General features: G+C 47.0%; 1 protein-coding gene across 2 annotated transcripts; it reads left to right on the forward strand.

Moving 5' to 3' along the window:
- Positions 1 to 499: 499 nt before the first annotated feature.
- Positions 500 to 13965, forward strand: LPAR4 (lysophosphatidic acid receptor 4). Of its 2 annotated transcripts, none has more exons than XM_009937639.2 (2): positions 500 to 852; positions 12284 to 13965. In XM_009937639.2, exon 2 carries the CDS (start codon positions 12437 to 12439, stop codon positions 13481 to 13483), a length of 1047 nt encoding a protein of 348 aa, XP_009935941.1. In that variant the 5' UTR covers positions 500 to 852; positions 12284 to 12436; the 3' UTR covers positions 13484 to 13965. The 2 variants fall into 2 exon arrangements, with proteins under 2 accessions (XP_009935941.1, XP_075291249.1); XM_075435134.1 differs by lacking the exon at positions 500 to 852 and adding an exon at positions 1290 to 1834.
- The last annotated feature ends 3109 nt before the right edge of the window (positions 13966 to 17074 follow it).

The raw sequence follows: 17074 nt of genomic DNA on the forward strand, positions 1-17074 counted from the left end.
TCGGTCCCCACCGAGAGCACTGGCGCTCGCATAAGAATGGGCCCCCGGGGTGTGAAAAGCAGCCGCATTGTACCCCAGGGATCAGGATTTCCATGCAGCCAGCCTGAAAATGCCCGCAAGCCAGGCAGGGACAAAGCTGATCCCTGTGTGCGAGGGGGACACTGGCAGATTTTGCATCCTGAGCCTGCTCCCAGCCCGCAGACTCAGCCCCGCATCCGTGCGGGAGTGATGGGCGATATCTTTGGCCATCGCTTCGCAACTGACCCAGACCGTCTGTCACCTTTACCAGCTGAGAGAGGGAAAATGGACCTTTGACCATCAGGAGCAGGAAACATCTGCACCGCCACCATCTTCAATCCAAACCCGCGCTCGCGTTTTTGCACGGGTTATTACAGCGCGAGCCCTCGGAGGATGAGGTTTTGCAGCCTGGAGCTGGGCTGTTATATGAGATCTTCAGGAAGTTCTTTGCATCGACTGGATAAAAGCCCGTGGCAGCTGGGCGTGCTGCAGAAGCGAGTCACAGACCGCTGCATCAGCCGCCAGCCCAAGGAATAACATTAGTTCCAGCTTCACAATGAGCTGTTTACCGGCCTTGGCTGCCTGTGGGAACAGCCAAGAAGAGCGGAGGAAAAGGAGAGACAAGCACAATGCGAGCGAGACGCCTTAGGTGGGAGGCTGGGCTGTAAATGCAGGCTGAGGATTTCAAACCCATGGAACTGGAAAGGGCTGAAAAAGAAATAAAAGAGCGCCGGCTGCTCCACAGCATAAACAGGCTGAGGCAAATAAGCCGTCTGCTGCATTACTCCTGCTGCCAGAAGATCCTCCTCCCTAGCTGAAGGGCTTATATTAAAGGTAAGAGATCAAAATAAAAAGCTTTTAGCTGGTGGCTCTGCTGGCAGGCAGATTCACCGGAAGGCAGCAGCAGCTCCCGGAGCGAGCTACACAGGCAGAGGCAGCCGTGCTTCCCGGGAGTATTTTTAATTACCTCTCTAAACATTGGAAAGCCTGCCGGTTTTCCAGCAGGAGCCCAGGGCTTTCAGAGCAAACTGCTGGGGGACAAGAGTCCGGACTGTTCTAGTCAGCACCTTTGAGAAGATTTAAAAAAAAAACCAACAACAAACCCCAACGTAAAAAAACAACCCCTTCCTACCCCACGCTAAAAACCCACCCCTTTCTAAATCTGTTTAGAAAGACATTCTATTTTTAGGGCCAGCTTTGCTTTGCAGCTTCCCAGCGCCTTCCTGATCCCCAGCTCCCCTCCTCACTTTTTTAATTGGAAGGAAAACCAATTACAGCCGTGCACCAGAAAACCCGAGATCTCAAGAGCTCTTGCCCTGCTCGTTGCCATCCCCGGCGAGCTCTCGCAGGCTGCGTTGGCCAGCGGATTGCTGCGGAAATCCGCGCTGCCCATTCTCGGGCTGTCCCTGAGCTGCTGGCTCGGCACTGGAAGGGGACACAGCCCCGCGAGAGGGACCCGCGGGGCGGGCTCCGGCGCGGAGGATACGGCCCTGCCCAATGGCGAGCGCTTCCCACCGAGACCCCCGAGAGTTCCCCCTGCCCACAGACCCTGCCCAGACGCTGGGCCCGCTCTCGCCTCCCGAGTCCCAAGACATGGTGGCGGCGGCCGGTGGGCAGCTCGGGGTCCTCTCCGAACAAAGGCAGGCAGACAGCCGCCGGTCGCTTTAAAAGACGAACGGGTAAACTTTCACAGCTCTTGCGTGGGGGACTGACTCGGCTGGCGTTCCACGGACACAAAAAGGATAAATGGGGGCTGTCAGGGAGGAATCGGGCTGAAATCTGCTGAGCCGCCGGCATGAGCTCAGCCCCAGCCGCGGTAAGTTCCTATTTCCTCACTTTCTAACTCCGCGGAAATGCATCCAGATTTAATGTCAGCGCCGAAAAAAGGGTTGCAGTGTTTTCTGAAAGCTGAGGCAAATCCGCGTGATAAAACTAGCCGGGGATGGGCTCGAGCTGTACGTTTCAATGGAGATTAGCAGTGTTTTTTCTATACGGGCAGATCTCATTCCTGTTGCTTGAGCTGTGCTACGGTTGGGGTGGGAGAGGCAACTGGTTCTGTTTAAAGTGAGAGAGACGATCTCCGAGGTTTTGGAAAGTAATCACTGTTCGAGCTACTCCTCCAAACTGTTGCTGGGGAAATGGTTGTAATTCACATCGCAACTCTCATTGTGTCACTGCAGATGACACCTTAAGGACTTCTCTGTCCCTGTTGTTTGTTTCAGATTCGTGAAAAATATCCCTTGGTTAGGGCTTTTCTTTTTGTACTTGAAGTCGGTATCACAAAGACACTTTAACATAAGCTTAAGAAAGGGTTGCATATAAATGTGGCACAAACTTTGACTTTCAGCTTACAATGAGACATGCTTTCAGCTGCATGTAATGTGAGATTTGGTTCCTACAAACTATATTAAAAACTGGGAAATAAGTTAGATATTTCACACTGCAAAACTTAACAATTTTATAGATCATGTTGGCTTTCATTTGTGGCTAAAATCGACTCCTTTTAAGCTCAGTGGCAAAATTCCATGAGAAAAATTCAAATACGGCTCTAAGCAGACAGAAAAACTGCTGTCAGAAGACAAATGAATGAACAACATACTTCATCTAAAGATGCAGCTGTTTGGAAGAAATCGGATTTAATACAATACAAGCCCACCACAGAAGAATTTGCAAGAAAAGTCTGGTTTTTTAACGATTCTCCTTAATCTTTGTTTGAGAGGAGACAATTGTGTGGTTTTGTATTGCTCCCCTGCATGAACAGAACAGTAAAACCCAGCGGATGGGAAGTGCAAAGTTCACGGGTCGGTGATAAGGATATTCCCCCCCTCGTAGCACTTTTCCATCTTCTTTCCCTTCCTAGCATTCTGAAAGCTAAAATAAAACTGGCAGGAAACTAACCTTGGTCCTTTAAGGGGTTCAAAGCCTCTGCATTTTAAAAGAAAGTCCTGAAAAACATGGGAGGAAGGGAGGGAGGAGGGGAGGGGGCATACATTTCACTTTAATCCTTTGAGGCTAAAAACGAGACTCCTTAACTGGGGTTAGGTCAATTGACAAAAATCCATGTCTTTCAAATTCTGGGGGCAGGAGCTCAGCTCGTACAAGGACAGACAAACAGAACTACTGCCTGAATGCAGCTACCCATTTACTTTCACTCAGAGTATTGTAACGAGACAAAAAAAATATGTGAAAACCTGGGGCCTCCCAGTTTTCTGAGAAGCAGCGACCGAAACCTTGACTGTGCCCGAGCGCTGCAGCTTCTGCCAGAGGGGATGCGCTCCCAGCTCTGAGCTGGCTGCCCTCCTCCAGCCTGTGACCTCACGGCTGGGGAAACTGAGGCAATCTTACCCAAACCTGGGGCCAGATCCTGGGGAAAAGGGTGCGTTGTAGGAGGGCACGTTACTTCTGGAGCAGAGGGCGAGAGGAGAGTGCTCCGTGGGGAGAGCGGTAGGTGGCAAACCGATCTGGGTGTTGGTTATTGTGGCACTGCCTTGGCCCTTCAGCGTGGGCGCTTGCAGCATCTGCGTTTATGCCAATATTTGTGAGGCATCTGCGCAGGATACAGCTAACTCTCCTTAAAGCATGGTTGAGCATCGGGGCTCTCTTTACCGATGTCTGAGTGTCGCTGGCCACGCGTACGCAGGTGATGTGTTGGTCCCAGCCCGACGGCTCTATCCGTGCTCCGGGACCACCGATGAGATGCTGGTGAGCTGTCCCGTCCGCGGGCTGGGGTGGGTGAGGATGGCTCCTGGAGCACGCATCCAGCCTCAATAGGTCTTTCCAGGTCAAGCGTGCATGCAGAGACTCACTCTGCTCCTTCACCCGTTGCTCCTCCTCCATAAATAAGGATCCGATTTAGTCGCGGGGATGGGGAGCCACCACCTTTCACAAAAGGCAAATTCTCTCCTTGAAAAGAGGAGCTTTTTATCCACCAGAACAGGCAGTGGCTCTGCTAGACTTCCTCTAATGCACCAACTTCTCAGTTCAGGCCCATAAAAGGGGGTAAAGATCCACACCGCTTCGGAGCCAAACTAGCCTTAGCTGACCCCAGCTGCAAGGAAAGTTTTCTGAATTATCTGTAATGGTTTGTTTTTGTAGAAAAAGGAAAGTCTCTTTATCTTGGCAAGTGAAATTGAGGGACATTCATCAGTCCCTAAGTGCCGAGACAAAGGTGCGTGCTAGCAGCAGAGCAGATGGTTTTCTCTGGGCATGAGCTCATAACATCGCGAGCGCCTATTATGTCTGTAAATAGACAGTCACAACGGAAGCTGCTCTTTTCATCTAATAATATTCCCATTTTAATTTCTTGAACCTGCAGAGAACACACAGTCTTCCACCCCAGGATGCATTTGCTCCTACATGATAAATGGAAACTACCATATTTAGCAGTAAAAGCAGCATCCCTTACACAATGCCAAAATGTCATTCCCCTTCTCCCATCTCACTATCAGAAATCTGATTCCTAAGAAACTTCATTACAGAAAAATCATTCACTGTCTGAGATTTGATATTTTTGCATCATGAAGTCATTTCTTATTTATTTTAATGCATTGGTGCAAATTTACCCTCTGTTATTCGTACTGAAAAATAGTTCAGCTGTGTGCTGTGCTTCCTCGTGCATCCCTTCATTAGAGACCACTAAATATTTTTCAAGACCTTAATGTTTTTTCCCAGAGGGGAGGTGAGACAGATGATGTGAAAACCCCAGTCATGCCTCCAAATCAGCAACAGTTCCTTGCTGAGAAACCAGAAAGGAACCTGCTCAGAAACCCTGAGCACCAGGGAGAACAGGGAGCCCGGCAGCTCCGGGAGGGGACCACGCATCTCCAACACTCGGAAGCCAGAGCACTGGAGCAAATGACAACATCCACCCAGTCCACAGCCCTCAAACCTTCCCCCTTTTCCCCCCAGAATAAAGCAATTCAGCTCCTTCCAGTAAGCAAATGCAGGGCACAGATGCTTTAAGGTCCTGAGCAGGGTACAGATTGCCTTCTGCCCCGCTGAAGGACTGTGCTCAGCACCCACAAGGAACCCAGCTGTACCTCCTTGCACCCAGTTCAGCTCGCAAAGCTGAAATAGGAGTCTGTGCTGGGGCACCGACGACGGGATGGAAGCTTGTTGGTGCTAATATATGCAAGGGGAAAAAAAAAAGGCTATAATTTTTGGATAAACAGAGGTGAAAGTTCAGCTCTCCTGCTCCAGCAAAGGGACTGCAGAGGAACCAGCCCGGAGCCACGGCCCCGGGCGAGAGCGGTCAGAGCAGGCTCGGGTGAAAGGAGGGCTTCATGCTGCTGCCGGCGCCTCACCAGCAGCCGCGTAAAGGCAACAAGGAGCCAAAAAGCCAAGCAATCACCAAGGAACCACTGGAAATTGTGTCAGAGAAAGCAAAGAAAGGAAGCTTTTTGGGCAGGACGCTGACTGGAAAGCGTTTTGGAACCGTAAGCAAATAAACCGAGTCCTGTTGTTGGATTCCCCAGCGGTTCAGGGAAACAGGACTCTCTTATTTTTTATTTTTTTCCTCTTAACCATGCTTTGTAAATAAACAGGGCTACATCAAAGACACAGCTACCTCCATCACTAACTTCTACTCCTGAGTGAAAACAACCTGTAAATCTTCAAGTACTGAGGCGAACGGTGTAATTCTGCTTGTCATCAGCTCATCAGCTTTTTCTTTGCATCTAAATCTCTTCGTGGGATCTCTGCTGAATTTAGCAATGCCATTATAAAGCAATCTCCCCTCAGTAAGAGACCTGAGGGTCAGAAAAAGCAGCATTCCTACAGTCCTCCATCATCAGACTGAGGTTCCTCTGCAGGCAAAGAAGTCCCTATTTGAAGAGTAAAATAACGCAAACTTTGCTGGGAAGCGTGGCTGAATTCTGCCTTTTCTGGGCTGCGGACCAGACCCTCTGAAGGCCGCAGTGGATGGGGAGGGCCAAAGTACATCAAGGGTTAAAGGGGAGATGTAAATGGAGAGAGACATTCTCAGTGCAAACAAAAAGGGAGTCATGCCCTGAGGACCAGTGTCTGAATCTCGGGTAAGTCAGTTCACTATTCTCTTCAGAAGGAAACATTTTAATTAGCTCAATACAAAACAGATACAGCACAGAGAAGTCACCACGAGCAGGAAATGCTTTGTAAGTCTCAAAGGACAGTTAGGAGACAACAGCAGTGCTGACCAATTAAAAAAAAAAAAAAAGGGAAAGGAAAGAAAAAGGGAGAGCGCCTTTTGGATTAGGTCCGATAGGCTCAGGTTCCCACTTCCCCAATCTGTCTTGAAAGAGAATTAAACTGGGGTCCTGCTGCAGTTCGTTCACGCACTTCCAGGCACCAGAAAGCAGCTGTTGGACTTGGAGGGTCTGTGAGGTCCCTGGAGAGCCAAAGCCATCCCAGCAGGGAGGGAAGGACAGGCTGGCACGCTCCCACCTCATCCCAGCCAGTCCCCGGCATCACTGCTGGTGGCTGGGCAAAGGGAAATGCCCCACGGGCTCCCGTGGTTTGTTTCTCTGCTATCGTAAGAGATTTGAAAAGCAGCCAGTGAAACCCAACAGACAGAAACGGTCAGGAATCACTCACAATTTCACCTCCCCACCAGGTGCGGGAGATGTCATTACACTCACGGCAAATACTGGGGAAGGAAGGTACTGATGGCATTGCAGATCCTGGCACAAGAAGTGTCAAAGCCATGAATAAGAGCCTTCCTGCCTGTCTTTTATGGTAATCGTTCGGAAACGTCCCCCTTTCGCCCAGCATACCGGCTAGGCATTCACTCCGATAAAACGCAGGGAAGAATGGCTCTTTGAAGCTACAGAAACCTTTGCTGGACTTCAAAGTCACGCTCCTGTCTACTACTTTCCTACTGTTCTCCAATACATCACTTAGGATTAGTAAATGAAAGAGATTAAAGCATTTCTACTTTCCATCGCTTCATACAGTCAATGGTGCTTTGTTTACAGGCGGCTGCTTCGTTTCCCACTGTCTAATCCCACCCTCTCTCGGGGGGTTGGAGTAGATGACCCACAGAGGTCCCTTCCAACCCCTACTATTCTGTGATTCTGTGATTCCTGCTGCACCAGGGAAGAAACGCAAGCGAAGGTTACTGTCAGACCGCTGGAAGCTCTGGGGAGGACGGAGAGCTCACAGCAGCTCGGCAAGCCGGTCGGTTTAAAAGCCAACGTCAAACTTGGTGGCCCAAGCCCTTCTCCATCCCCAGCAACACCCGCTGCCGCGGGTATGGCTTTCCACCAGCCCTCGCTGCTGGCACTGGGAAACAGAGCCAGCACTGCTGTGCAGCGCAGTTACTGCCCTGCCAGCCTCAAAAAGGTGTCCCGATTCCCCCAGACTGGAGGTTGGTTCTTGTAACTGCTTTCAGTTGATGTTCTCAAAACTCCAAAAACAACTCGTGAAACTTTTGTTGAGGAAGCCAGCGGAGATCCCATTGCAGGCGCTGAGGTCTCGCACGAGCGGCAAAGCGGCGAGAAACTCGGCGGCGAGACAGTTTGGCTGCGTTTTCCATCCCTGCTTTGCTTTCTTTGAATGCACATTTTGTGGCTTTCAGGTGAACAACTGCAAGCCTCTAGAAATGCTTCTTTGGTGGTATTATGATTCCTCATTCACACTGCCATAGAATTGTCAGAAATGTTTACTTTTCCGGGTAGAAAAAGTTCCTCATTTATCTACTAAGCCCATATTCACACAGTTGCGGTACATCTCACCTTGCCTACAGTACTTAGTCTGGAAGAATCTGAGTCCTATAGCCTCATGCAGAATTATCACCTATGCAAAAATCTACAAAAAACCCCAAACAAGTCGTTCCCCCCTCCCCAGTAAAACCTTTTTTGAACCTTCCGCACAAATAAAGTGGAATGAAGGAGGGAAATAAAAACCAAAAAATGGAAGAAATGATAAAGTTTGTGGTTGTAAAGTCACAACCCCGGGCTCAGTGGTGGGAGTGAGTTACACATCGCACGACCATCGCACCGACGGGGTGAGTAACAGGGATGTGAAAACCCTCTCATGAATGAAGCTCTTGTCAAGAGCAGGCACAACGCGCATGCTGTGCTCAAGGAAAATACTTGTGCATTTCCCAGGTCAGGGTCTGAGACTGGGTCAGAGCACAACAAGCGCTGCCATAACCTAGAGACATTTCTGGACAAAACCCAGAGAACCCCCCCCAGAACCCCAGGATCCCCACCTTGTGATCCATCAGTTTTTGGCTTCTGTACCTACAAAACCTTCGTCTCACAAGATTCAGAGATAGCCTGCGTACGCATAGCGATAATCTAGAAGAGACCCTTCAGATCTGAAAGGCTTTCACGTTTGGTCTGTATCAGACCTCAGAAGAGGCTTTGCAGCATTTAGTTCTTTAAATGAACTCACAGAGGGTGTCCTACGTATTCAGACTGGTAATGTTACATTCATCTTGCATCTCACAGGAGAAAAAGAAAGTGTGAAGATGCAAGAATGTCAGTCCCAAACGTGATGCTTTTTTCTGACCTCAGTTTGATGGACTTGTGGAGAAGTACGAAGCAGACAGAATGGCCTTCATGGAATTACAGAATCTGATTTTACAGCGTGCTTTTTACCTGCAGGAATTTTCTGCACTAACAAGTGGTTGGTCTGAATTAAGCTGCACACTGGCTGTTTTGGAGATTTCTCGGGGTGCCAGGAAGAGGAAATGAAAGAATAGTACCCAGGGTACTTGTGCACCAGGGGAAGCAACACGTAGTAGTTTTCCTTTATTTCACGGAGGACGGGGGTATCTCTACAATACAAGGCAAATCGGAGCGAAGCCTGGCAGCTACTCTGCTGAACCCCACTTCAGAACTCTGGGAACAAGAGAGTTACATGAGTGACAGCTGCTGTAGGTTTGCTCGTACTGACCCTGCTACAAGAGAGACAATATTCTCAATATCACCCTATTAAACAGGCTGCATATTGTTACGGTCCCACATTCCTCCCCTCGTGTACTGCCTCCTATTTTAGATACAGGATTTAAAGTTTTGGCCTGAAACACAGAACGGGAAAGTGGTTTTCTTTATAATCACTTAACTCAGCATTTTGAAGTGCATCACTAGGGGTTTTTTCTTCCCAGCAAGGCAATAGCAGCGGTGACCGTGGTGCATGTGAAGGGCATCCTACTGCTTTAATCCTTAGTGGAAAGGAAGGGAAGCGGATTTTACATTTTGAAAATTCAATCTGTAGGCTCTCGCTGCAGAATTTAAAGCACATGGCTGAGTTTCAAAGCAACTTGTCAGCTTGTTTAAACACCTCAGCATTAGACAGGTAAACAACACAGGCCTATATTTTAAAGACCATAACTCAGCTAGACAATTGCTGGCAGGCAATTCCCATAGACCCACACACCAGGAAAACTGGTATTTGACCTGGTGGCTGTCTGATGCAGAGCGGGGGGGGAAAAAAGGACCAAGTGGTGGAGCATCTTTTCTCCTGTGTCACGAGTATCTGGGTCAGGCTGCTGGCAGCGACCGTGCGTGTCAGTAGTAAAGGTAAGCATTTCAAAGCCGCCTTTGAAACCTGCTGCAGCAGGCTGTGTTTTGAGGAACAGCCAAAATCCCGGGCTCTGCGCGCAGATCGGAAAGCGGGCTTTCCATCGACCTCCCAGGCACGTGGCTGTGGAAGGTTTTGAAGGATACCCAATCCCTCTCAAACCGCCACCAGTTAGGACCCAGACGTGAAACCTGGACCAGGAGGGTCTGGCACACCTGGTTTTTACACACAGCAGAGAAGGGTCTACTTATGGAGGTTACATTTCACCATGAACAAAAATTGCTCCTGATGGAGGCAACAGGCAGTCTCCTTACTGAGTTACAAGCCAAGAATTTAACGCATTAGGCTGAGGGTTAAGCCAAGGGACACAGCTATTCCTGCTGGAACTCGTGCACTTTTGAATCCGACTAAGTTCTTGCGTAAAGGCATTTCAACCTGTAGGTGAGACCTTTGCTTATTTAGATTCCCATGTATTCAAAGAAAGCACAACTTTGAGATTTTACTATTATCCTTTTAAGAAGTTTAAATACTTGCAATCTTTTCTAGGCCACTTGACAATAAAGTTCATTTAGCTGTGAATTTAGTAGGAAAAGCACCGAGCTGAGTGCAAGGGCACAAAGGGGCCCAAGGAACACGCTGCTCCCCCCGCAGCCCGCTCCCTACCCTGCCACCTCTCCCCAGAGCCGGTTTGGGTGACGAAGCACCTGCTGACAAGCGCTGCGGGGAGAGCCCCGCGGTGGGCTCGGGCGCTCTGTCAGTGCCACACCACCAGCAGCAGTCAGACAAGGGCATGCCTGCTTCTGGTTTGAACGTTTGCTCGTGCAGGGTGTCAGCGCAGATGTGCAACTCAAAAGGCAACTGAAACAAAGGAATAATTTACTAAACTGGGCGAAGAGCGCGTACCAAAGCTGCCTATGAAAATCACCGGGAATTCCGGCAGCTCAAAGCACGCACAGCAAACAGCCAGGGCAGCAAACCCGCTGGGAGCACCGCTCCTGTGTCCCAGTCCTGACACCGCCCTGGCCTGCAGAGAGCCCTGACAGGAGAGACCTAATAGTTCCAAGTCATCTTTTTGGATGTCAAAGGACTGAAGTCATTTGAAAGTCATCTTTCTGAGAAGCGAGATCTGGGGATCCTCCCTTCCCGCTGTTTTGCTTCGCGTCCAGCTGATCTCTAAGCCGCGAAGACGAGGTGCTGCCTGCTCGCTGGGTCACAGCGCCGGTTTTTGCAAAGCCCGCAGCCGTCCAGGTGCAGAGCTTGCACCTTCCATCTGGCCAAGCCGTGGCTGCCACATCTTTCTCAACGCTGGACATTTCGCCAGCTGACTCACTGACAGCCTTTGTGCAAGAACTACTGTCAGCGTGCGCTTTCCCAGTAGTAAAACATGTGGAAAACATTTGATTTTCAAAAATCAGATCAGTTTGCATCTCAAATTGTTTTGATTTCACGCTTTCTTCCCCAGTTTGTTTGTTTGTGTGTTGCCATTTCAACCTTTCACACAAGATTGCTCAGTTATAGTTTGCTGTTGAAACGATGTTGTCAGAGCATCACTTTCTGGAAAGGATCCTACTCTTCACAAGGGTTCCACCTCTCTAAATTACACCATAGCTGCAGAAACTAAGACGTTTCTTAGATTACAAGAAGATTACAAACTTTGTTTTGTATTTGGTTTGCTGTATTTTACAAGGCAAAGGTCTTTCCCTTAGTTACCCAGCTTTGCTCCACATTCCCAAGACGTACCAACTGCCATGTCCACACTTCCAGCGAGGGAGACCTTCCAACGGCTTATCCTCACAGGCCTTAAAAACGATACTTAGAGTAGCAGCAAGAGAACATCAAGATGGTTCAGAAAGCGCTGATTTCCAACAAACAGCATGCTTGCCTCAACTCTAAGCTTCTCTAAAGCTTGCTGAATTGGGAGAAAAACCTTACGAGAGTGTAGTTCATGAGATTTCCCAAAGTTAGGTTCTGAACCTTGACAAAGAGTAGAAATGAAATGAAGCTGCCAGTAGAACATAGGGGAGTCCTTTTTGCAAAGCATTTTACATTTGCAGAAAGAGTCCTCCCGAAAGTAATACCATTTTTGCCAATTTTTTTAAGAAAAAAAAATGCAACATTTTCCAAAAGCAGCCAGCACAACTTTGGAAAGCATTTCTGAAATACAGCATTGCAGTTTTTCACTTTGAAAAACATATGTAAGGATGCTCCTATATTCAAGCAGAAAAAAGGCAAAGCAGTACTTTTTCAGTAGAAGACTTTGGGTTTTTTTTTTTTTTTATACTTTTGCATCAAAAAAGGTTGAAAAAACATAGAACTTTCATTTCTGCACAGTTAAAAGCAAGCGCTAAAACTTTCAACTTCTTCCTCCTGTTGTCACAAGCTTAGGTGAACGTTTCAGCCTGCTTAATTTTATACCTGGGCAATATCGTGGGGCAATATCATGATTTCTTTCCAAACACACTCGGCAAATTCCATCTCAAATTTTGGAGAAAACCCCTTCCAAGCAGAAAGCTGGAATTAGTAATCACTGTCCTTCCAACAGGAGGATGAGGGAGGGATGGGGGAAGGAAAGGCAAGGCTGAGTGCAGTAGCTGCTGTGTTCAACTCCAAAAAATCCCCATAATAGGAGAATTTAAAGACTGCTTTGAAAACTAATTACCAGTCTTTTGTTTAGAAAGGAAAGAGTACGTGTTCTCTTGCACAGCCGCTTTCGGTGATAGCAGGTTGCAAGACTGACGGCATCTATTTCTCTCTCCCTTAGGATGAAGGGATTCGTGACGGCGCTGTGGTAGCAAGGTGTCCAGCAACTTTCCTGGAATGTGTTTCTTCAGGAAAAAGAGCGATCACTGCCTTATTTTATGGATGCCACTGAAGTAGACTTTGAAGTTCTTCGGAAGCACATCACAAACTTGGCATGGGAAACCACAGCAACAATCATACCTGTTTGACAGATGATTCCTTTAAGTACAACTTGTATGGAGCCGTGTACAGCGTGGTCTTCATCCTCGGTTTGATTACTAACTGTGCCTCTCTCTTTGTTTTCTGCTTTCGGATGAAAATGCGAAGCGAAACAGCCATTTTCATGACAAACCTGGCTGTTTCAGATTTGCTTTTTGTGTTCACTTTGCCTTTTAAGATTTTTTATAACTTCAACCGGCACTGGCCTTTCGGAGACAGCCTGTGCAAGATTTCTGGTACAGCATTTCTCACGAACATCTACGGGAGCATGCTGTTCCTCACCTGCATTAGTGTTGACCGTTTCCTTGCTATCGTCTACCCATTCCGCTCTCGCACCATTAGGACCAGGAGAAATTCTGCCATAGTCTGTGCTGGTGTTTGGATACTGGTCCTCAGCGGTGGAATTTCAGCTTCATTGTTCTCCACAACCAACATTTCCAACACCAGCACAACCTGTTTTGAAGGTTTTTCCAAACGTATCTGGAAAACCTATCTGTCTAAGATCACCATATTTATTGAAGTGGTAGGATTTATAATACCTTTGCTACTCAACCTTACGTGCTCTTCTTTAGTTCTCAGGACTCTCCGGAAACCTGCCACCTTGTCCCAGATCGGGACCAACAAAGAGAAAGTGTTGAAAATGATCATTGTGCACGTGGCCATTTTTGTCGTGTGCTTTGTGCCTTACAACTCCATCCTCTTCTTGTATGCTCTTGTGAGGTCCCAAGCAATAGCAAATTGCTCCTTGGAGAGGTTTGCAAGGACAATGTACCCCATCACGTTGTGCATTGCAACAATGAACTGCTGCTTTGACCCGTTCATCTATTACTTTACATCAGAATCCTTCCAGAAGTCTTTCAACATAAAAACCCAGATAAAAATGGATTCTCTTTTCAAGACAGAGACACCTCTAACAAAGACTGCCCTACCAGCACCACAGGATGAAATAAGTGACCAGGCGATTACAAATGGAGGAGACCCAACATCTGAATCGCATTTCTAGTGAGATGTGTACACATGGAGTTATCCCCCATCAACTTTTGATTAACACCATGGGTGAAAGAGTGGTTTCAGAATAGGTGGATTCGCACATGGTGTTAATGAAGAAAAGTTGCTGAGGGATAACTGCACAGGTAGACAAGTTTTACACTGGGATGGTCCCATCAGATGCAACAGGTAGAACACAAAATACAAAAATCCCAGTGGATCTCCCTTTGGAGATTAGGGATAGCTAACAACGTATGCGCCAACTAAGGAGGGAACAGCACAGCTTCTTTAATCAGAAGATGCCAACATTTGGCATGTGTTTTCCCCCAGCAGCTGACATGGGACCAGTTGGGAAATAGAAAAATTAATTTTCTTAGAGATATCTGCCAATATTTCATGTCTTCTGGAGATGCATCGTATGTTAACTCAATAACTTCACACAATATGTATGTTTGCTTAAAAAGGCATAATAAAAGCTTTTGGCTTTTCCTTATTTCACTGCAAGAGTATAGATCCTGGTTTTACTAGATATGGGCATGTTGAATTAATTGCACGGAGAGGTATGACGTATAAATAATTGTTCTGAAAGTAGGCAACACAGTTGCTTGGTGATAGAAGAGACAACAAGAATGATTAATAATGCAGTTTTGAAATAAGAAGTTTCATTTTTGCCTTTTAATTTATTTTAAAACGCCACCTCTAGGGAGAAGTAAAGAGCACACTACTGCTCTGTTGCAATGAGGCTTTTATGTCCCAGCAGATGATATGTGATTCTTTCTGGTAAGGGCTAGACTATGAAGTCAGCTGAAAGAAAGGGCCTGAAACCTCAGAGTTCTTGCAGGGGCAAACCTCTTCTGTGGAAATGGAGCACAGCTGAAGGACCACAGAATGCTCATCTTGTAACAAGCTTCTTTGGATACAGACAGTTGGTGTCACAGCATCCCATTATGAGAAGATCTTGTAAGTGATGGCTTGCTGGTTTTTGCTATACAGTCAACTAATTAAACTACAGGGTCACAAAGTAACTCCAAAAGAAGAGCAAACAAATCAAGTTAGCTGCACTCTTAGTTGATTACAGCAACGTTTTCTTGTCTTTCAATTAATTTATTACGCATCCTGCACTCCCTTTTAGATTATATAAACACATGGAAAGTTAACTACCTGTATGTTGTTGCACTTTACTTGATGGTTCATTTCTCCAGCCCTTGCTTCATATTTAAGCTATACTGACCTTAACAGGCTGATTCATTCTTAAGTGTAAGACACACAAATGAGAAAAACCATTTAAGTTGAAAAAAGAATGAAGTTACGACTTGTTAGATCAGTAATCTAAATTTTCCACAGCACTGCATAAAGCTACTTTTAGGACTAGGTTGCCAAAAAAAGACAGACAAAATATTAATTGAACAGATGTTTTCCACTCAACTATTTGTCTTCAGCCTCTCAGATACCGAGAGCTACACATCAAATGTGGTTAGTAAAAGCAATCATAGGTTTTTAAAGCGTGAAATGAATTCAGCTGCAAAAAATGTTAATGCTTTGAAAGGAATATTTATTTAGCACTATATTCACTTTGAATAAAAAAGTCAGCTGTTTACTAAGGCCAAGGCAGACCCCAGAGACCATTCTACTTCAGCCCCCAAACAGCTGTCACTCATGTCTAGTGGCCCTGCTTTTGGCCATTACTGCAGACAAGGTGATCAACTGGTTATATCCAGGGAGCACGAGAGCAGCCAGACCATTAGATCTCAGCTCTAAGTTACAGCTGCATTTGCTAGAAACTTGCACACAAGACCGGCTCGGGAGACTTTTGCTGTAGATGAAACCCTCAGACAATGCCACTTGGAAGCAGAAACAAATTGTGAAGACAAGGACCGATCGTTCAGATGAGTTGGTGGGAAGAGACAGATGTGGCCGGACAGGGGCACAGTCAATCACAGGGAATTCGTCAGCAGCTGGGAAAAGTTTACCTCAAAGAGAAGCAATGAGCTGTGTTTTAAGAAGCACCAGTGTCTGCCATTTCACCATACACCAGTGAAAGCCAGCGCCATGCCCCTTCCCTTCCCACGCAAGCCTGAACCGAACTGTTTCAAGTGCTTTTTAAAATTCGTGTTTCCTTTGGCTGATGAGCCTGGTTCAACGCTTGCCATAAAACGTATGCATTTCAAAGAAGCTGTTTCCATAACTTCAGATCAAAATGCAAAGTGAGGCAAGGGGGATTTCACAGGCTTCGATGCAGGCAGGGTTTGCCATATGCAGCCAGCCGTCCTTCACACCGCGGCGCTGCCAGGCGAAGAAGAGGGGGTTGTGAAACCAGCAGCAACTCTGCCACATTCTGAGCTGTGCAAAAGAGGCCAGGCAGCCCTGTTCCACCGCCCTACCATTCACTGGTGGTTAAAAGTTGTGCTTCATGAGAAAAGCCCTCTGTTTTTAGGGGTGGGAGATGGAAGGAGAGTGGGAAGGACCCACTAGGAAGCTGAGGGTGCATTTCAAACCCTCTTCCTATTTGCAAGAAAAACATAGGGCGCAGGAGTAAGTGCTCTTCTCAGAGGCAAACCCCCTTATTATTGCAGTTTTACAAAGAGAGACGAGAAACTTGGTTCTATGCCAGTTTGCTGTCAGTGGGCAAGCTTTTAACTGTCCGCTTGTAAATCTTATTTTAAAGCTGCTTCTTCCCGCTTGCCAGCAAGAAGCGTAAAGATGAGATTCCTGAGTTACGCTGGGTTTGGGAGCTTCGTGGGAGAGGGCTCTTCTCACGTGTGGTAGCTACTCGGTCACTCCAGCGTGAGCAAGAGCAGAATTTGGCCCAGCACCTGCAAGCATCCTGGAAGACCTTCTGCTCTGTGCCCCGCAGACCTTCCTCTAGTTGTATCCAAGGGGAGGAAAAAAAACCCCTAACCTAGAAACCACTGTCTAGCCTTCTTAAGGAAATGTTAAAAGAGAGGGGGGGGGAAAGCACTGCGTGTGACTGGACAACCTCCAGGCCCTACACACATAGCTTAACTGTAATCCGAGCATAATGGGTGTCTTTTTCTAAGCGAAACTAGTGCCAATGCTTACAAATTTCTGTTTGCAGTTTTATGGGGCAAGAGCTGCGGTCGATATTCTCACATAAAATATAATACTATCATCATGTGCCAAAATGCTAACTGAAAAGATTCATTATTTTGTAATTTAATACCTTATAAATTATATGGAGATCATATGTTGACTGACACTCACATCTGGTAGGATAGTTCTTGACTAATCTTTTTTTCTAGGTCAGGTATACCAAGTCAATGCTGTACGGTTTGTGTATAAATAGCCAATTATGCATTCAGAGAGAGGAAAAGTAATTTTTCAGATGTTGGTAAAGCCAAGCTGGAAGGAGCAATGGTGGTAAAAGTGGATTCACAGTTTTTCTGGCTGAGGTGCAGCTGAGTGTTCCCTCTCCCTGCCTGACAAAGGGCTATTGCCAGCAAATGGCACGCACCAGAACTACGAATTTAAGAGCAAAAATCAAATTAATTACAAGTCAATGCCTTTACCTAGCTGAAGCTGAGAGACAGGGCCCAGCAATGCTCTCAGATGCTCAACATACAGCATTAACCAAGGATTTCACTGCCCC

This window comes from Opisthocomus hoazin, chromosome 14 (assembly GCF_030867145.1).
Source record: "Opisthocomus hoazin isolate bOpiHoa1 chromosome 14, bOpiHoa1.hap1, whole genome shotgun sequence".
Lineage (NCBI taxonomy): Eukaryota > Metazoa > Chordata > Aves > Opisthocomiformes > Opisthocomidae > Opisthocomus > Opisthocomus hoazin.